The sequence below is a fragment of the Seriola lalandi genome, unplaced genomic scaffold (assembly GCF_002814215.2).
Source record: "Seriola lalandi dorsalis isolate HSWRI2012SDOR001 ecotype SW California unplaced genomic scaffold, Sedor1 jcf7180002054678, whole genome shotgun sequence".
Classification (NCBI taxonomy): domain Eukaryota; kingdom Metazoa; phylum Chordata; class Actinopteri; order Carangiformes; family Carangidae; genus Seriola; species Seriola lalandi.
Genome location: NW_019525231.1, coordinates 1,973,670 through 1,994,364, shown reverse-complemented (window position 1 = coordinate 1,994,364; position 20,695 = coordinate 1,973,670). Strand labels below are relative to the sequence as shown.

Below are 20,695 nucleotides of genomic sequence, written 5' to 3'. Positions count from 1 at the left end.
AGTTCAGATTAGGGGGACATTCACTGCAGACTCTCAGCAATGTGGAATCAGCTTGACTTGCCAGAGCGTAGAACAACAGACCACCTTCAGTCCGGTCAGGAGCAGGAGGTCTCCATGACCTCCCTTTGAACGAGGCGGAACACGGGTCATCTTATTTGAAAACGGACACAACTCTCAGGAACGAAGGCGAGGACTAAACAGAAAAAACCACAACTGCTGTTTGGAATTTAACAAGGAATAACTGAACATTTTATTTCATTTTAATGATTTTATCAATAAATATGCATTTGTTCTGAAGATGTTTAGCCTTTCTGTATAATCCAGAATAATAGTCAAAATGATGGATTAACTCAAAATCAAATTCAAAATAAAAATGGGAAATTAAAACTTTACACATACAAAGTCAGTCAAGCAGTTTGTGTGGGATATACATTCTTCCAATCTTTAGTTACTTATATTCACAAATATTTACGGCTATATAGGCCTAAAATTTCAAAGAAGCCCATGATGTTATCTATACTAGCCCTTGTTACACTAATATACTAGATAGTTAGTTAATCCTTTATTGATGTATCACATTAAGGAGCATTGCATTTGAAAACAAGTTGCACTCTCACCCAACACAAAACACTGGAAACACTATTAATGAAATATAACACAAAAAGTTGCAGTACAAACGATGGTATTTTTGCAAACAGATTTTCTATAGAAATTACTCACCCTGATGATGTCATCAGGTTCATCATGAGACTGAACTGGAGAATTAAACATTTTTTAACAGAAAGCCTATAAAATCGGGGGTGTGGTGTTCCATACAGTCTATGGGCGGCATTTGGAATACAGAAAGTTGCTGTTGAGTTGCATTATAGGAGATGTAGGAGCCAGCTAGAGTCTGACCTTCATTAGGAACAATAAGTCATGATATCTGCACATCTGCTGCGCCAATTATTTTTTAAATTTGTCCCTGTGAGTTCAGCAACTTTAAGAAAACGTATCACATTAAATGTATTACTAAAATTGCTGGAGTATAAGGCCCATTAATTTAATCATCCAGATTGAGCAGTTTTCTTAATTTCCAAAGTGGTGCAGTAAAATCTGTTTGAAAATATTCCTGTTGAGATCTGTGAGCTATTTTATAGAAGTAGTAACTTTTGTCCCACACATTCCCAGGCTGATAATCGCTGCAAATGATAAATTGACTGTAAGGGATGGAGGGAGGGGGGCAGGAGAGAGAGAGAGAAAGAGAGAGAGAGAGAAAGCATCATAAGAAAATCCCACACTTGATGCAAACTGCTAGTGTCAAATCCTTTGACAACGTGACTTCCTATAGGCTGGACGCTCGTGGGGCACCGCGTGTGAAAGAGAAGAAAAAAGTGTAACGATGGAAATGTGAGACTTTGGCACAGAGTTGAGCTCAGTGTGGGCACTCGGTCTGTGTCCTGCGCATCAATGGAGACATTTGGAAACTGTGAAGTGCCTCATGGGACCTTTGCCTCACCTGGTGTGTTTGGGAATTAACCGGGCCTCGTGCATCTTTACTGCTTTGGACCCATGAACTTTTCAGTCCTCCGCGCGCCGCTACATCCCTCTCACGGACAATGAAGACGACTCGCAGGTGCAGGACCCTTCTGTCAGTGAGCTTGAACTTCTTCGCCCTCTTTTTCTCCATTACCGCGTTTATAACCACTTACTGGTGCGTGGGGACACAGAGAGTCCCTAAGCCAAAGTGCAGCAAGCTGCGGACGCACCAGTGTATAGACTACGGGGTGAACGAGACGGACCCCAACAAAGTGGTGTACAGCTGGGAGACCGGAGACGACAGGTTCCTGTTCCGGCAGTTCCACACCGGCATCTGGTTCTCATGCGAGGAAAACATCCACGATGAAAGTAAGAGGAGAAGGTGTGTGTGTGTGTGTGTGTGTGTGTGTGTGTGTGTGTGTGTGTGTGTGTGTGTGCGCGCGCGCGCGCGCGTGGCTACAAGCTCAACGTTATAGTAAACCATTAGACACAGTTATTTGACACTCAAGGAGGCATATCATCTTTAATAGTACATTCATGTCTCAACTGCAATTATTTATAATAGTGAAACTTGACCGTTATAGGACATTGAGTCTATTTCTATAAAATGTTCAATGAAATAGTTTTGATCAGGAAATGAGCGGAAGAAGCCTTAATAGTAGAATATTTGCATTTTATCATTAAAATAGTTTAATGTCTGTTTATCGGTGCTTTTAATTTGAAAATCATTTTTATGAAGCTATTACTTTGGAACAAGCATATGAATGCAATTTTCCTCATATGACTGTCTTTTGTTTTGATCGATACAAAATAGATCATCATTGTCATCGTCATCACACTTAACTTAAACAGACAGCAGGCTGTTGTCTGAACCTACATAACTCAACATTCACAATTTAAAACACTTCAAAATCTGTCATTTCCCTCCTTCAGGCACACACTTGGTTCAAAGGAAGTTAGTTGCTCTTTTTGAGATATTCCATTTCATGACAATTTCAGGATAATCACCCTCCATTAATACCAGTCTACTTATATCTGGATAACTTGCTTTATCTGGCATGAAATGCTAAGCAGCCAGCAGCACATGGGAGCTTCAGTTTAAAGTAGGGCTGAGTGATATGAAAAAAAAAATTGTATTGCGATTAATTTGACAGATATTGCGATATGAGTCGTGATTTCAGTTGGAATGAGAATTTTTGAATTTCACTTTCTCTGAAAAAAATCAGAAAATTTGTACCAAACAAGCATGTTCCTTTACATCTGGAGAATATATTTTGTAGGCAGGGGCATCTCTTTGGCATCACAGTGCTTCATTTATGAGTTTTGACACATTTTACCTTCATCAAAAAAAATAGCAGCTCCTGCAATTTGAATATTGCACTTGGCCATACTGCAATTTTGATAATATCTCAATTAGTTGTTCAGCCCTAGTTTAAAGACATTAAAAGAAGGAAAGAAGGGCAGCGCTCACACTCCATATTCATCATTGTACTCAGACCAGGGCTTTAAGTGGGTTGCTGTGCAGCACTTGATATTGGCAGAATGTGATTGCTTCACAGCTTAAGCCAAACAGAGGAGAAAACAGTGAAAGATTTGCACACGAGCTTCATTTCCTCAATCAGGGAAATGGAAAATGAGTTTGATCACATTGGAGTAAAGATTTAATAACAAGTGCGTCAAGGGGGGAGGTGAGTTGCGAAGGTAACGTGCATCAGAAATGGTTCTGTTCATGAAAAGTTCAGGTCAAAGATGTTATCAGGCCAGATTAGTCCCTCTGGTAGCAAGTTGTGGCTTGGTCAGGAGTTACTCTAGCATCCATCTCCAAACACCTCTCTGATATAAACCCATAACTCTCCTATTTATGCAATCATTTTTACAATGCTCAAGAATTAGAATAAACCACACATTGAGATTACTCAAGAAGGAATTGCTAGCACATGTCTATCTCATCAAGTGGCTGCACGATGACGGGGGGGGTTCTGAGAAAGCTTGAGTTAATAAGGATTATGTAACAGGGGCCTTGATGAGTTTTTCCTCAAAACAGCTGTTGCCACCCTCCTACCTGATTAAAGTGTTCCACTTTGAACAAATCCAGAGGCACGCTGCACTCAACAGATGAGGGAAAACATCACATCTGCAGGAATGTGCCGTGTCAAGGGTCAGATTTTATATCCTGTTTGTTAAATGAACACAGGCTCTCAATACATATCACAGTGTGTTCAAGGTTTGAAAGGCATGGTTGTTATTTTATTATTATTATTTTCATACAGAATAATATCTATTTTCTATTGTCTCATCATTCTATGCATGTACCTGTAATTCAACTGGACCAGAGACAGATGTGGACTGGCCTAGCCAGCACAGCATCTGGTGACATTGAATCAGAAGCTCAAAAAGCTGGATTTATGACATATGCCTCTTATTTAACATTCTTTATTCAGTGAACTTACAAACTTTTTATGTTGCCCAGATTCACCTGGTAGGTCACAGACTGTATGAGCTGATCCTGTCAAACACACCTGGACAGAAATTGGGAATTAAAGGCAGATTAGGACTCGGACTGAAGCCTGTATCAGTACAGCACTGAGAGCATTTCTTTATTCGGTTTTGTTTGTTAATCCTAGACTGGTTCCCTCTGACCTTTGTAACATGTCCTCCTCCATGTTCACATGTCCTCCTCTGCCGAACCTTTGTGACAGGACCTGGCTCACTTATTTCTAACCAGCCGCACAGAGAATCCAACATAAAGTGCTGGCTGAAGATGCCACTGCTAATATGCTGTGCTAAGTCATGACAGTATTTTGTGTTTGTGCCGTAGGTGAGAGATGCCGAAGTTTCATTGATTTGGCTCCTGCATCAGAGAAAGGTGAGTGTCCCCTTCTGTTGTGCCCCTGTTGTTCTTCAAAAGCCCACTGAGGACTCTCACAGAACATTTATTATCTGTGTAGTGGAATTTAATGTTCACATGCTAAAATGTCAGCTGTCTGGTAAATCTTCACAGGAAACATACAATAAGTGGTGCAATGCAAACTGCTTTCCATATGTAATTTTGTCAGTTATATCAGCAAGAAAGAAGACTTTGCACTATAAATAGGGTTTAATATGTTATCAAAGCATCCTCACTGATGTGCCACATACTCGGAGCAAAGAAGTGAAATCTTTTTCATCTTTTTCTTTCCAAATAAATTTATCATCCCTTTGAAATTTCTGATCTTCAACATGATTATTTATAGCAACAGTTTCTAAAGCCTTAAATGCTGTACACATGTTCTGAATAATTTCTTTTGATGTAGTCACGATATCAAACGTGGACTAAAATCATTGTGAGGCACTGTAAATACTTCCTCAGTATCACTTTTTAGGCTGTCGCTTCCCAAATTCTCAAATCAGCAAGTAGTTCACCTTTAGTTTTGGAATGATCCTTTAATATCGAGCGATGGGGACACACATTTGTGTTTTAGGATTTTCAGCTGTGTTGACACTGTCCTTTTGGAAATGTTCATTTCCTGCCAATCTGTGAAGTGTCAGAATGACTGAAAAACAAGAGCGAAGGAGAGGCAGAGATATTTTTGTGTTGCCAGATTACAGTTGGCTTGATTCACTGGGAAGCTGAGTAAGGCTTGGATAAAGCTGGAAGGCTCATCTGAAATTCAGCCTCTTTCATGTTGGAAATGTGACCAGCAGATATTAGCTGGATTAGGAACCACTGAGATGTCAGATAAATCATATTGGTATCTGTTATAAGCCTAATATTGAACATACAAACTTAAGCACAATTGGGCTGACTATGGAGTTGTTTTCCCATATTGTATAAAGTCTTTTTGTTGTCATAAAGCAGGTCTAGGTGCTGCATTAAAACTGTCAAAGTCAGCCAATCAGAATATTATATCTTCTTATGGATCAACTCTTCCAATAAAACATAGAACAAGTGTAAAATATGGGACCTTCCATGTTTGAGTTAATATAGTGTCATCACAATTAAATGTCCCTGTTGTGCAGGGATGCTGTGGCTGTCACTGGTTTCTGAGATGTTGTACATTGTTCTGCTGGTGGTGGGCTTCAGCCTCATGTGTTTGGAGCTGGTCCACTCCAGCAACGTCATTGATGGACTCAAGCTCAATGCCTTCGCTGCCGTCTTCACTGTGCTCTCAGGTAGTCTGCTTTTATTTGTTATTAATGAAAATGTTTGTTTTTATTGCCTGTAATGCACCATATACTTTATATTCAAGTGTTTGTGATCCCATTTTCCACAGCTGCTTATGCGGTTTGATAAAAGACTCTGCCACATACAGCATAACATATTATACCCCACCTCATGAGAAGAAGGGAAAGGGAACAAAACCAGCGTCATTTGGTTTTAGAATTAATTTAGAAGATGAAGTGAGAGCTCACTGAGAATTGCATTCTGTCTCAAACCAACGAGCCACATCTTCAGTTTTCCTTCGATGATCAGCAATAAATCCAAACTAAATTGAAAATCTATGACGTGGGAATAACAGAGTGAGTAATGGTGACAAGCCATAAGGTGAAGAAATGTAGTTAGTTTTTTTCAGTGGCTGTTGAGATGAAAGCACAGAGAGCCCCACTGGAATTAAAAATGACATTAGTTTTGTAGATATTGTCCAAAACAAAAAAGTTCAGAACATTTAAGAATGAAAGTGTAAACTATTTGAATGGGGAATTGAGGTTATTTCAGTGTGTTTATACACTGCATATCCACATTTGTGTCTGTTGGCGTGGAAGCAAATCAGCCTAGTTCTGCAGAATTCTTGTGCATATTTTGTTTTTGAACCTTACGTCATGCAGCAAGCTAACTAACTAACCATATACTGTCGGTACGATTTCAGGTCTTCTGGGTATGGTGGCTCATGTGATGTACACACAGGTCTTTCAGGTCACCGTCAGCCTGGGTCCGCCTGACTGGAGGCCCTACAACTGGGACTACGGCTGGTCCTTCTGGTATGACAGAACAGATCAGATCATGCTCATTTTGCTTTAGTTCAGGAATGTCATATGAAGCGCTAGAAATAAAGTTAACTCACCTATCAGGAAACCAGATGAGGAATTCCTTTCTACATGTAGCAGCCCCAAATAGTCGGTTGTGGCTCTGCTCTCACCTCTCCCCAACGTCACTGTCTCTAATGAAAAAAGCCCAAAGCTCTCATGTTATGGTAGGATTAGGCTTTGGTGTCCAAAGCCCCCGATACAGGCGTGATTGGAATTGCATAAGGGGATAATATTTCACTCATTTACAATATGCAGAGTATACTGAAAATTCATTCTAGAGGCTAAACCTTTTGTTAGTATTAACCAACCTGTGTAAAAAGTACATAAGATGAAGATTTGATTGTCTGAACTTACATGTGGCCCAGCATTTTGAGGAGGGAAAAGGGACTTAAAGTGACTGACTCTAATCTCACCACCCACTGTGTCAAAACATTGAGGGGAAAAATGCCAGAATTCAATTTGGATTTACACGAGTGTTTCCCTGTTTTTCATCACAACAGAGTTCAACAACTGCATCACCGCATGTGCTTATTTGTCTGATTTTTTCCCTCTGTTCATATCAGCATGGCCTGGGCGTCCTTCACCTGCTGCATGGGCGCATCAGTCACTACCCTCAACTCGTACACCAAGACCGTCATTGAGTTCAGGCACAAGCGCAAGACCTTCGAGCAAAGCATCCGCGAGGAGCACGCGAGGGAGGCTTTCGGATATTTCCGAGAACGCTCCGTGCACTCCATCTCTAAATCTGTGGAGGTTTATTCAAGCCAGTCCCTGAGGAGCGGCAGGAAAACTCCCATACCTGCTGACTCTCTGGACCTGAGTGACATTGCAGCGTCTTTAGGGGAAGAGCAGTGCTGAATGGGATGGGAGAGTAGGCGGTGGCATTTCTCTCAGTGTGGCAGCTTGTTGGACAGACACGAATTCCCCAGAGGATCATTAGCTCCATCTGATATATTTCAACACTGCCTTAATTCATAAATGAATAAACAGGTCAGAGAGATTCAAAAAAGTTGGGCAATTCAGCTGAGAACTGGAAAAAGTGGACATGATGTAATCTCATGGATGAAGGTGTTTTCTCTGTTTGTGTGTCTGACCACGATGCAGATGTTCAGAATGCCCTTATAAATATAGTGAGGGTCTCTCAGATGTTAATAGCCTTATTAAACATGGTTCAGTCAATCAATAAATCGATGCAAATAATTTTTCTAAACACAAAGACAAGGTGACAGTTTAAGTGGTGTTCATTAAATGTGAAATAAAGCCACAGATACTTACTGCGAATGATGTGCCTAGATACAGTATATAAATTGTAAATAGGTTTGTGGATCGCAATTGTGCAGTATGCTTGTACAAAGAATGGTTGTGGAAAAATTGTGTATTATTTTACTTTTGGATGTTCACTTCAGTTACTTTTATTGTGTCACAAACTCCATATGAGCATCTGCAACAAACCTGCATTAATGAGACGTATAAACACAGACTTTTGTAGCATGAAGGTTCATATGAACACCCGTATTGGCATGATTAGAGTAATCAACAGTAAGTGTACTATCACACATTTCCAGTATAACATGTAATTTTCATTTGATGTTTCTGATTCGGTTGGAGGAAAATAAATACTCAAAGCCATGAAAATGTGTTTGAGACAAATATGGTGGATATTAAAGTCAGAGTCAAAAATGTGTTTTGTTTTTTTGTTACTTCCAAAGCTGATCTCCAGGCTCTCCAGGCTGGGTGTGTGTGTGTGTGTGTGTGTGTGTGTGTTTGTGTGTGTGTGTGTGTATGTGTCTGTGTGCTAGTGGTGGAAGAAGAATTCAGATTTCCTTAGGTTAAAGTAGCAAAACCACTCAGTACAACACTCCCTCTTGCATTTAAAACTGTACACATGTAATACTGCCAAATTTACTTTAAGTACAAAAGAAAAAGTACCCATACACCACACTGAAAATGAAAAAATCGGGTATACAGTATAACAATGCATCAGATTGTATATACTCAGAATAAGTGTTTAAATTTTTGAATCAGTAAAGTAACAGTAACTAGGGCTATCAGTGTAAATGTAGCGGAGTACAAGCAGCACAATATTAAAATATTGAAGTTAAGTACCTCAGAATTGAACTCTAGTACTTCAGTGAATGTACGTAGTTATTTTCTTCATCACTGTCAGAATTGGAAAAAAATCCTCAAACTTGAACAAAATGAAAACATTGAATCAGTAATTTTGTTTATAGTCATTGCTATCCTAAAAAGATGTTTTGAATTGAACATCATTCAAAGATAAGGCAGTGAGGACAGTATTGTCTTTGTGCTCCTTGTAGGAAAGATGCAGACAAAAAATATCAGACACATGTCATTAATTTACAGTAGAGTGATCTTTATATCTTAAAACGTGTCTGGGGAGGATCTTTAATACGACTGATTAACCACTGGCCAAAAACTCACCATCTGATCTGTGGTATTGCACAGTTTGCATAATCCCTACAGAGGGCAGTGTTGTCTAAACACACCATGTTTGCAAAATTACATTTGACTCCATGAATGGCAATGTAATGTTGCTTGTGTCACTGGTTTATTTTGGCATTAATACTTTGATTTACAATGCCATTTCCTACAATGTAATATACAGGGGACAGTAATGAATCTATTTTTTTGCCTATCTTTCTCTGTATCAGGTGTTCATCTATATTTCTCAGACAATATTTACAGTTTTAACAACTTATGTTTATGATACAGAAATTACATTAGAAATGGCACAAGATCAGGCCTATTGAGTATATGTTATGGTATTTATTCGTCATACAAGGCTTATATACTGACATTGAAATATACTATTAAAATATATTTATAAAAATGCGACTAAAGAGGTAGACCTGCAATCTCTCATAGCCCAACTACAGTAGCTATCTTTGTTCTTTTGCGTAAACAGGAGGATTGAATGTGTCTCAATTCTGGAGGAATCATCCCATTTCAACTGATGCAAAATCATAACAAAACAAAACTCATCTTAGCCATCTTAAAGAAATCCATTCTGTTATTCTCGTCTGCTCTGTTCCCGTCCCCACGGTGAGATAAAGTCAGCCCTTTGTTCAGTAACCATCATCGTACTCGTTCTGGGCCTGCTGCCGGGCCAACATGGCCTGAATGAGAGCACTGGAGCCTGAGGGAGCTGGGTTTTGTGGGGGAGCAGGGGCCCACCGAATCCTGTCCTCTTCCTCTGCTCTCTGTCTGGCTTGCATGACTTGCATCATAACACTCGACACAGAGGATGCCGGGTCATCTCTATCATCAGCTCCATCTTCCTCTGATCTTTGTCTGGCTTTCATCGCTTGAATGACAGCACTTGATCCGTTGACAGGGTCTTCAGAAAAACCTGCTGTGCTGTAGTATTCATCTTGACCCTCTGCCCTCTGCCTGGCTTGCATGGCCTGTGTGAGGGCGCTGGAGGACGACAGGTGTTTATCAGGCATCTGGTGCAAATCTTCCTCCTGGTCTTCAGCTCTCTGACGGGCCAACATGGCCTGCATCATAGCGCTGGAAGTGGAGATGTCGGAGGGAACCAGCACTCCGCCAGCTCTCCGTCTTTCTTCTTCCTCCTCGAGTCGCTGGCGAGCAAGTAAAGCCTGAACCATGGCGTTTGAGTTGGACTGACTGCCTGAAGAGCGGTCATCCGAACGCCGTTTGGTGTGCTGGAGGACAGGAGAAAATGTTCAGTGAGGTTGCAAATCTGAGGGTGAAAGGCAATGAGTTAGCATGAAACAAATTTCACAACAAACCTTCTTTGGATTCCTGGGTTTGGGTTTTTTATTAGGATGAGATTTCTGGAAGTTCTGGAGCTTGTCCAGCAAGAAGGACTTGTCTTTCCCCTCCTGGTGAGGGAAAAAGAAAAACAGAAAAACAGAAGACAGACTTTACTAAACAAGTACACCCAAGGTTATGTACTTGTTCCCAAAGGGGAACAAAACGAAGTCTATAAAATACATATTTAAAGGACATTTTTCAAACACTCACATTAACAATCTGTTGTCTCAGGAGACCAATAAGATCCTTGCGGCCTTGAGTGACTTGCCAGAAGATGTATATGATGACCCTGCGTAATAATAACATAACCAGATAACAAAAAGCAACAGACACTTTAATTTTAATATCACAGAAATCCGTTTGCATTATGACACCAAGATGCAAAAATGGACGTGAATACATACAAAAACACACGCTTTATGCACACAGTGTCCTGGTCTCTATTTGTCTATGATAGTCAAATTAATGCCAATAAATGAACCACAACACTGTGACTGTGTAGTGTGATGTTTTCATGTTGCTGCGCAGAGCACCATGGTCGCCCTGTGTGACTGATTCTCTGATGTGCCAACTGCTTAATGTCCTTACAAGCCTGTCTTTAAATTCAGTGATCTGAAAGGTTAAGTGCTTTGGACATGGCAGGTTATATGACAGGTCTATTACATGCACAACACACTTCATAGTCCATTGTGTTGACATAATTGCCTCATTAAATTAGATTCTTAGTATGACTGCTTAAATACAGAATAGATAAATGATCTTATCATATGAATAATTACTTGTGTATAAATAAATCATTTATTTGATGGATTTATTGGATGAATTTTGTTCAGACATTCATGGTCCCCAGAGGATGAATCCTAAAGAATTTGATTTGGTGATTCCTTGGTTTTACCACCAAACACCTGCAGAACTAATGCCATTCCCATCAGCCTCAGCTGTGCTTTGTCTTTAGTGTTTGATTTTCCTCTTATGCCTTATCTGCAGACTCATAATACTTAATGTGATTCACACAATTTAAAATACAGTACGTGTAGTGCACACAAAACACAGCCCTTGCACTATGCACTTACAGGATGATGAGTGTGATGAGAAAATAGAAGATTTCACTCCTGATGACGTGTTGGTAGATCCAGACAACCCACTGAGACCTGGGGATCTCCTCCAGGTCGTGTATCCAGACTCCAACCACACTGAAGGTGTTGTTGAGTCCCCGAAAAGGACCACACTGCTCTGAGGGAGTCAGGCTAGAGAGCGGGACAGAGTGGGCATGTGTCAAAGTAGGATTTCGTAGGATTTTTTTCAGAAGACAATGATCTTATAAAAATACATTTCTCTGACTCCAAGATTTTAACGTGAGATAATGGATTTTTAGTCAAAATGGGTCACGTCCTCATACCTCCAGGAAGTGTATGCAACCATGGACAAGGCTCCCACGAAGAAAGGGAAGAAGAGGAGAGCGATGAAGGTTGTGTGCATCTGAGCTGCCCTGCCTGTTCGCCGCGGAGGCTGGCAGTTCTGGGTCAGGCTGACCTGGGGAAGCGCGAAAACAAGAAACTATGAGCTCATTCCAACCAAGACAACATTTCTCTTTCACTACATAATAGAACCACGCGAGGATCTCATCAGAGCTTTTGAACAGCATTGCTTGAAAGGTCATTCGGCATGTTCATGAAACATTCAGCAACACCAGATCTGGCCTGGGTCAAATTACCAGTCGTATTGAAGTCATTTACTTTTCTCGGACTGATTGATCTTGATCTTGCTTGCAACTAAAAGGTTTAACTGCCTGTCTTTTCCACAACACAAAATAAAGCACAAAGTCAATATGACAAAAGGATTGAAATTAATTATTGACCCAGGTGCACAAATAAAGTAACATGAGCTGTTAAAAAGAACAGAGCTGCTCAGGCGGCGATGGCATTGTTTCTGTTGATGGCAGTGTGTCATCATGGCAGTTCAGTTTACAAGGATCCCAAACCTTGTGGACCTGCAATTACCTTCTTTAGGTAAAACAAGATGAAAAACTTGACAATCTGGATGGCAGGCAGCAGAGGAGAGAAGTAGATTCCAATCCTGTGGAGAGAAAAGAGAGGGCACAACAACTTTTAATGGGAAATTGGCACTAAGACCAGGTAAGAAAACATGAGTATCAATCACAATACCATTGTGCCACTAGATAATGTGTCCAATTACTTGAATAACAAGGATTAAATGTATTGCTCTTACCAGGCTAAAGTCTGTGCATAGATGAGTTCGAGGACATTTCTGGCTATGTCGAACTCTGGAACCCCTAGACGTGGTAGTAATCTGGTTCCAATTACGCTGTAACAGAGAAATAATGATGTATAATTCATATCTGAGGTTAACATTGCACGATTCTTTATTTGGTAATGATGAAAAAAAAAAAAATGATTTGTGTGACTTACTTGCTGAGAAACTCTCCAAAGAAGGATCCCAACATCAGAAAAAGGAAGTCAACAATGACCAGACGGTACAAAGCCTGTCCTACCTTGGACTCCCAACACTGCAGGGAACACATTAGATGTGTGATACAGTGAAACTTTGATAACATTGATTTAAAAAGACAGTGAAGTGTTATTTCATGTCGAACGTACCGAAAACTTCTTAGCCACCACGTTCATCCAGTAAAAACACAAGACACCCAGAATGGACATCCTGAGTAAGACATTTCTGTAAGTGGGAGAAGAGAAAGACAGATTTCAGGTTTTATATACGGTCCAATGAATAGTTTAACATTTTGGGAAGCACGCTCATTTGTTTCCTTGGCGAGAGATGGATGAGAAGATCGATACCACTTTCATGTGTGTGCACTAAATATGAGGCTGGAGCCAGAAGCCAGTTATCTTAGCAAGCATAAACAGTGAGAACAGGAGGAAACAGCACTCTGACTCTCCCTGAAGGGTAACATATTCCACCTTCTGTACCAGAACCCCTTCATCTCACTGATTAACACATCACATCTAGTTTCTTTAATCTGTACAAAAATGTGTTAAAAAAAAAAGGAAAAAAAAAAAGAAAGTGTAAAAATGAATATTTCTGGTTTTACAGAGCCCAAGAAAAATAGTCCAAGAAATAGTCTGGTACATAACCACCTGTAACATGGCAACATATGTTTTTTTTTTTTTACACTGTTTGTACATATTAAATTAATAAGATATGTTAATTAGTGAGCATGCTCTCTTCTTGACAGAAACTACAGTGTCTGATATCTAACCTGACTACTAGAGCATAGATCTGTGTCCGCTGGCTGGAGTAGTGCTCAAACTTGTAGAAGAGGGAATAGAAGAGCGGGACAACCAGGTTCATCAGCGACACCACAAAGGGAACCAGGAGAGTCTCTGCCTCCTGAAGCAGAGACCAGTTGGCACCATCAGTTGCAAGCTGTAAAGATAACAGATGGAGGTCAGATCAAGATAGCGCTCGATGGCGAACGCTGTGTGTAATGACATGAATCAATCTGTGCTGCCGGTAAATGACTTCACACATGACTGTCAGTAAGTCGTAAGGTTATGATGCTGATATGGACTTTAAAGGCCAAATACTATTCTATGCCATAAAGTATTTAGATTTTTTAGAGAGAAAAAAATCTCTTATTCCAATTTAACAATAAGACTAATTATTCAATCTCGACTAGTGTACCTGCTGTTCATATTGGCAGAGATAGTAGATGCTGGCTCCACAGCCAACAGCTAAGCCAGTGGAGAGAAGCCAGGAACCCAAATGAACCCCGAAGTGCTTCAGTTTTTCAGAGAGGGTTAGCAGCTCCATCTGGGCCTTTTCTGACAAAGACTCCTGGGAAGATGGCAAGACGACAAACATGGTGATGAAAAATAATGAGACGCGTGATGTGTCTGCAAAAAAAGGAATTCATCTCACAAAGTTAGCTGTCTGAGACAGACCTGAAGGCTCATTTTGAAGATTATCATTTGCAGCTACAGTCAATTTCTAAAATGTGTATATTGTGTATTTTATGACATGTCTGAACCGAAGACCTCCTATGTGTTTCTTGACTTGCTGCTTAATTGACAGCAATAGATTGGAAATACAATATAGTCACCTTGAGTTGGACACGGAGGTTGCTCTTGCGCTGTCTCACTGCTCTCTCATTGGTTATACTAAAATCCCAGCTGCACAGAAGCTGCCATGCACCGTTCGAAGTTGATTCTGCTAGTACATAATTTGTTTTAAATGACCTTGCCATGCTGCATGAGAAGAAATAGTAATAGTAAAAGTATTAGTAATTAAAGTACTATAAACCGAAGAAGAAAAAGAGTGTGGAAAATTCAGATTTTCTTAATCGGAGCTAGTCCAGAAGGTATACTGAGGACTGAACTGACCTGAAAATAAGTGCAAGTCCACACAGCACCATATAAACTGCAATGGTGAAGAAATAAGCCAGCTGCATGTTATACTCCACTAGACCCATAAGCGTTTCATTGCTGTAGCCACCATAGTACATGACAGTATGGTTGAAGTATCCCTGGAGAAACCAAAATAAATTTAATACACAGTGGACAGTCAGGCCGCCATCATCCGCTCACTACAGAGGGAGGAGCTCAAGATGAATGAAATATTAAATAAGTGAAGCAACCTATTATGTATCGACCTTCTCATTCACTCTCCTTTAAGCACTGTTTTGGTCTCCACCAACTCCTGTGTGAAATATTAGCCTCTTTAGCTGCTAAATGCTCCAAGAGACAAAGTGTGCGACTGACTTATTATTATTAGCCGGTCGTTAACTTTGTCTGCTGTCTTGTGCTGGCAGTAGGGTTGCCACTTTTATGTGAAAAAATAAGTAAATAAAATAAATGGAGCCATTAGAAATGAGGTATCATTTGAACAGCTGTGGCTTTACAAGTATGTTGTTGGTTTGATAAGAGCCTCCACTTACAGCTCCAGTCAGTATCTCCAGTCCTCTGAAGCTGACATTCGGAGGAATGTTGGGTAAGGGGTCGTAAACAAGCAGCGGGATGGTGATAAAGCCAAAGTTGACCAGGAAGGAGAAAATGTTGAACATGAGGAGCCACTTGAGGAACATGAAGTAGGAGAGGACACTGGTGCCAAACTTGCCACCGATCTCTTTCATGATGCCTTGCCACAGTTCCAGAGTCTGCCGGGCCGACCTTATACTGTAGCCGCACCTGCGGAAAAACTGAGACAACAGCCTATGACGTGTACGACAAAGAAGCTCGGATTATGATTCAAGTGGCTAAATGAGTTGTTGAAGTATGACGTTGTAGCGTATTGTTTGAAGTAACACTCACCAGTGACACATTCTCAGAGCAATCTGCAAAACATGTGAACTGGCGAGATTGCTTGGAGGACCTGAATGCCAGTACTTGGCTCCTGTGAAAATGATTTAGAAGCTAATTTGGTATGAAAAGTACAAGATCTGCCACACTGACACAAGGCTATAGTCTGCAGAAAACCCTTGACCTTTTAACTTCTTGTTGGCTGTCCCTTGAAACTAGAGATTAGTGTGTTTACGTGCATTTGTTTTCTCTAATATATGTAAATCTTCCTCCAGTGCATGCAGAGCCCTTATTTTATAGTTCTTTGTAAGGGCTAATGTTTAACTTTGTCCCTACAGTGACACTGACAAGGAAGTTTATCACCTTTGACTGCTTGTGACTCACCTGATGTGCTTCTTTTCCTCAAAGCTCATTGGAAGGTCCCGAATAGCCCGGATTCGGTCTTGCGTTGACAGGGCAACGAATTCCTTGACCAGGTCCTGTTCCTCTGTCACACACAAAATGATATGACAAGACCTCCCTGTTGACCTTACGTGCTACAGCTACCATCCAGAATCCACATGAAATAACCCGACGCCCGTCACAGGCTCTTACCATTCTCCATCTCGTTCCTGATGGCATCCTCTGTCAACACTAGATGGGCAAGATCAGTGTTAGGAAACATGCTCATCCTTCTCCTTGTCATTCCCCTCCATCGCATTGTCATGTGACCTGGATGTGATTAAACATAACACATCTCAACATTTACTCTTCCATTAAAGACGTGCTTTTTTTTGTTACTTCCTTCTCTTTATATTTTCCTAAGCAACTGCATATACCTTTGAAAATGTGTTTTACCTACAATGCAAAGATTGAAATTACAGCTGATAGCAGTGCAATACGCAGTTTGAGATAATGTGGGTGCTATTATACCACTGTCTTTAGATTTTCTTTACTTCTGATTAAAACTATGTAGCCGCTGGTGCCGCAATCCATCAGACTGTCAGCGACTACTGTGCCAACTGTGTCACTACTGTGAATGTTGCTACTCAGTTTGACAGCCTCCAAATTACATTGTAGTTAAGTTGTATTTTAAAAAGGTGAAGAGTCTACAGCCATACTATCATCTCTGTGCGGCTGTACGATGACAACACAAGGTAAGACTGTGGCTGATGGGAATGCTTTTAGTTTTACACACATTTGACCATAAATCAAACTGGACAAATTCAAATTTTGATATGACGATGGAGCAATGTGAAAAGTGAAGGCATCATCTGTTATTACAGTTCATGCCGAGCGATGAAACTAATTTTGTAACAATCCATCCAGTAGTTGTTTATACAATTACTGTAACTCAAAACCACAAATGGAAAAGAGAATAGTCAGGGGATCAAGTCATTAGGCTTCATTCTGTTTGGACCATGAATATAAATTCCATAGCGACCCATCCAATTGTTGTTGTTGAGATATATCAGTGTGGAACAAAGTGGTGGGTCGATCGGCAGGTTGACAGATTGACACTGCAGCCATGCTGCTAGCATGTTTAAAAATGAAATTTAATCTGAAATCTTCAGAAATGGTCCGTAATTCTCTGAGGATTTAGTTTCAGCTGCAGTACAAAGGACAGAATGCAGTTACGAATGTGTGAGAGTAATACATATCCACTCAGATTTCTTTTTCCTTTTTACAGATGCACACAACCATTAGATCATGTCCTCTCAGATCAAGATAAGATTTCAATTCTCATTCCTCCATTTTATTTTCTTTGCCAACTTCCTTCTCTTCATGGTCATTTGTTGTGCAGCTGCCATTAATAATTACCCAGTTGGACTGTCTAAATTGATTGATAATCACTGTCAACAGACCAACATTAAAGTTACGTATTTTAAATGATTGTCTTGTAATGCATTTTACAACTTTGTGGTGTACTTAGCAACACCATAGCAACAGTGTGAGAGCTTACAGTAACTTTAAGAGACTATGACTGTCAGAAGAAGCTTTTATTTGTAGAGTAAGATTAATTAAACCATTACCTGACGCTGGAGGAGGAAATCGTACAGGTGGTGATTGGTCATATTGAGAGTCAGGGTTGATTTGAAATGTACTGTGATCTGAGCAAAAAAAAGTGAGGAGGGAATAGAGAACAAGTATCAACAGTGTCACTTAGCAACACATGAGGGCACATACCAAAACCATGGAGCCAACTGACAGTCTAGCATATATATATATATATATATATATATAGTATAGCATAGACTCCAGAATCTATACAAAGACTTAATGTCACAAATTCATCTTCCACTCACTGTTGCCATGCTTCCATGAAGGGCTCCCAGGGCGCGTTGAGATGAGGCCCATGGGGATGCTTTCTCTCCCCCTCCAGCTCTCCTCCTGCCAGCCCCCCCGGGGTACTACATCATCACTGCTGGACTGACCCATGAAAGTGTTATGTGTCTCTGCCCTGTCGCCCCGCCAGGCCGGGTCTTCCCCGGCATAGGGGTTGGTGTGGTGGGTTTTGCTCGAAGACCTTGAGGCCAACACGGAACAAATGGTGTTTATAGCGAAAGCTAAAGGGATTATCACTGAGATACAGTATGTGTTTATGATATCTAAGATCACTGGGTTAACAATTCAAAAAAGGAAGTGAAATTTCAAGTCAGGATAATCTGTAATTAATCAAGTGTCATAGAAATGTAGGTGATGTTTTTCTCCTGTGGGTAATTTTAGGGATATAATATCCTGCAAGGAATGGCAAACATCAGAGACTAATGGACTAATGCATTTCTCTCTAAGGTTTTTACTGAAGTGTAAAGTGTAAACTTTCCAAGTCTTTAGACCTTAAACTTCTTATAAGAATAAAATTGGTAGAACCAATCTTGCAGCCTGCGATAAAGCTAGGACAAATATCAAATCCTCACAGCGGTCTGTTCCTTAAGGACATCCTGTTATTTCTTTCACAGTACAGTATACGCTCTCTGGTTAATAATACAAACAACAAAGAACTCAGTCAAACACATTATTTGATAAATAATAAATAAGAATATGTTTTTCAGGATAAATTATACACTTTATGTTATGGTATTATATTACCACAAACCTTCTATCAATTTCCAGAGTCTCGCTGTCATGGTAAGCAGGGTTGAAATATCCGCCGCTGCTGTAACTTGTCATGAGATTTTTCAAAATGATCCTTTTGTTCTCCTTTGTAGACGATGACAATCCTTCAGCTCACTGTGTCGCAGACCCTCTTCAGTATGTTTGATGTCTGTAAACGTCCGGTTGCAGTAATACACTTTCTCATTTGAATACACAAAAGCATAAAGGTATAAATAGTGTTTCCTATGATATCATGAGAAAGATGTTTGCCTTCATTACATATTGTATCAAGGCTTCAGATGCCAGCTCAGTCAACTTTAATATAACTTAAACAAGTAGCATCAGATGTTGAGGCCAAGTGGCTCTCTGTACTGAGTGACAGCTACATTGTCAAGGGGAAGCATGTGTAATTCAATCTCTTGATCCCATCCTCATCTGTTCATCATTAATTCATTCAGTTGGTTTGGTTTCTGCCCCATGTAGTAGCACACCTCTGTGGTTCTCACACACAGCCACTGAATAAAAATGCTTAGAAAACTACAGGCTGACAAAATAACAATGGAAGTTAGAATGAAAAACCTCACGAAGTGGGACTACAAGCGCACTAAGAGAGGATAAACTGTAGGCTATAAATTACGTAGATGAAAAATCTAGTTACATTATATTAAACCATTCTGTCCCATTTACCAAAACCTGCTTACCTGGTAATTGTGTCAAAATGGCGAGGAGAATATATGGAAGTAGTTCCTGAGTATATTTTGAAGAGTTGCAGAACAATGACTGAGTCCTTGCAGTCCAAGCCTGAGGAGTAACCTGTGAATCAAACACAGTGAGAGAGAGAGAGAGAGAGAGAGAGAGAGAGAGAGAGAGAGAAAACCGAATGACTGTGTGACTACCAGGAAGTGTGTGCGAAAGTCATAAAAAGGTAAAAGTCCACTGCTTCTGAACAGACCAGGCAATTCTCATGTGGACAGTTTGTATTGTGACGAAAATAATTGAACCCCTAAGGCAACAATGTAATTGCCTTCCTTATTAGGATTTAAGGTGCATGTCCAAGATTGAATGTGTTATCTACTGTGAGCTGACCTCTGTTGGTGCTTACTGACTGAACTTGTCTACAGATAGACAGGACAATGAATAATGAACAGATAAATAATTAATGTATCTTTAAGCCACCATGCGCTAAGAAAAGGGGAGGGTTGCTTGGTTTAATTGGTCACACTGCTCACTAACTAATGGGAAATTCCCTTGGTCAAAGTGTATATCAAGGTCAGAGGCAGAACCCTTATGCAAACAACATTCAATTACACACTGTAAAATGGAATTTTATTGTTTTACATGACTATTAAAGGCCGGAGATTATACTCTAATGTACTTATATTTAATATGTTGTTTCTCTGTATCTTGATTAATCTTGATTTGACCTAGTTTTGCTTCTTATTTCTTCTCTTCCTCTTCATTACCTTAAAGAAGCAGTTCACTGCTTCTGTGTGAGAAGTTTAGTTTATTTCTCATAATAAAACACAAACAAACAAATGTCCTCTGAGTTCCTTAAGAAAGTCTGAGAAAATAACCCGGATGATGTGATTACAGCTATCTGAGAGTGAGACTTCAAAATTTATAATAGAAAGCCTGTGTTACACACTTGTGTATGGCATTTGAAAGACACAGGGATTTACTAGGCCAGGAAAGTCAGATAAAATATTGTATTGGGTTACATAGAATTCAGCCTTTTTTGAACCAGAACTATAGGTAACCTATTTTGGTCCCAGCTGCATCAACTTTGACAAATCTTATTTATTTATCTATCTATCTATCTATCTATCTATCTATCTATCTATCTATCTATCTATCTATCTATCTATCTATCTATCTATCTATCTATCTATCTATTTATTTATTTTAATCTGTATATTTCAAGTTTTCCATGTTTCTGAAAGTGCAATACTGTTGGAATGGCTACTCTTTAATTAACAGTATCCAACTAGTTTTCGTCTTTTTTTCTTTTTAATAGTCCAGAG

The 20,695-nt window shown here is 39.9% G+C and overlaps 2 protein-coding genes across 3 annotated transcripts; one reads left to right on the top strand and one right to left on the bottom strand.

Moving 5' to 3' along the window:
* Nucleotides 1-1,286: 1,286 nt before the first annotated feature.
* LOC111666614 (germ cell-specific gene 1-like protein) lies at nt 1,287-8,207 on the top strand. The gene is made up of 5 exons (XM_023421993.2): nt 1,287-1,887; nt 4,337-4,384; nt 5,518-5,670; nt 6,366-6,477; nt 7,089-8,207. The coding sequence occupies exons 1-5, from the start codon at nt 1,599-1,601 to the stop codon at nt 7,381-7,383; spliced, it is 897 nt and encodes a 298-aa protein (XP_023277761.1). The 5' UTR covers nt 1,287-1,598; the 3' UTR covers nt 7,384-8,207.
* Nucleotides 8,208-8,376: 169 nt separating this feature from the next.
* tmc5 (transmembrane channel like 5) lies at nt 8,377-19,530 on the bottom strand. Of its 2 annotated transcripts, none has more exons than XM_023421990.2 (21): nt 19,376-19,530; nt 18,676-18,870; nt 17,885-18,105; nt 17,612-17,689; nt 16,194-16,310; nt 15,984-16,086; nt 15,612-15,693; nt 15,239-15,499; nt 14,685-14,827; nt 14,405-14,549; nt 13,987-14,139; nt 13,562-13,728; nt 12,942-13,017; nt 12,753-12,850; nt 12,553-12,648; nt 12,324-12,399; nt 11,723-11,856; nt 11,397-11,570; nt 10,534-10,612; nt 10,299-10,391; nt 8,377-10,211 (listed from the first exon to the last, which is right to left on the bottom strand). In XM_023421990.2, exons 2-21 carry the CDS (start codon nt 18,747-18,749, stop codon nt 9,612-9,614), a joined length of 2,970 nt encoding a protein of 989 aa, XP_023277758.1. In that variant the 5' UTR covers nt 18,750-18,870; nt 19,376-19,530; the 3' UTR covers nt 8,377-9,611. The 2 variants fall into 2 exon arrangements, with proteins under 2 accessions (XP_023277758.1, XP_023277759.1); XM_023421991.2 differs by having other exon boundaries at nt 18,676-18,843.
* Between the last annotated feature and the right edge of the window lie 1,165 nt (nt 19,531-20,695).

Bases quoted from the DNA above. Each gene is read 5' to 3' on its own strand.
- LOC111666614 (XM_023421993.2), top strand. From the start codon at position 1,599: ATGAAGACGACTCGCAGGTGCAGGACCCTTCTGTCAGTGAGCTTGAAC. The intron at 1,888-4,336 runs GTAAGAGGAGAA...TTTGTGCCGTAG, and splicing joins GGAAAACATCCACGATGAAA to GTGAGAGATGCCGAAGTTTC. The intron at 5,671-6,365 runs GTAGTCTGCTTT...GTACGATTTCAG, and splicing joins CGTCTTCACTGTGCTCTCAG to GTCTTCTGGGTATGGTGGCT.
- tmc5 (XM_023421990.2), bottom strand. From the start codon at position 18,749: ATGACAAGTTACAGCAGCGGCGGATATTTCAACCCTGCTTACCATGAC. The intron at 14,140-14,404 runs GTGACTATATTG...CCATCTTCCCAG, and splicing joins ACCTCCGTGTCCAACTCAAG to GAGTCTTTGTCAGAAAAGGC. The intron at 10,392-10,533 runs GTGAGTGTTTGA...TTCCCTCACCAG, and splicing joins TGAGACAACAGATTGTTAAT to GAGGGGAAAGACAAGTCCTT.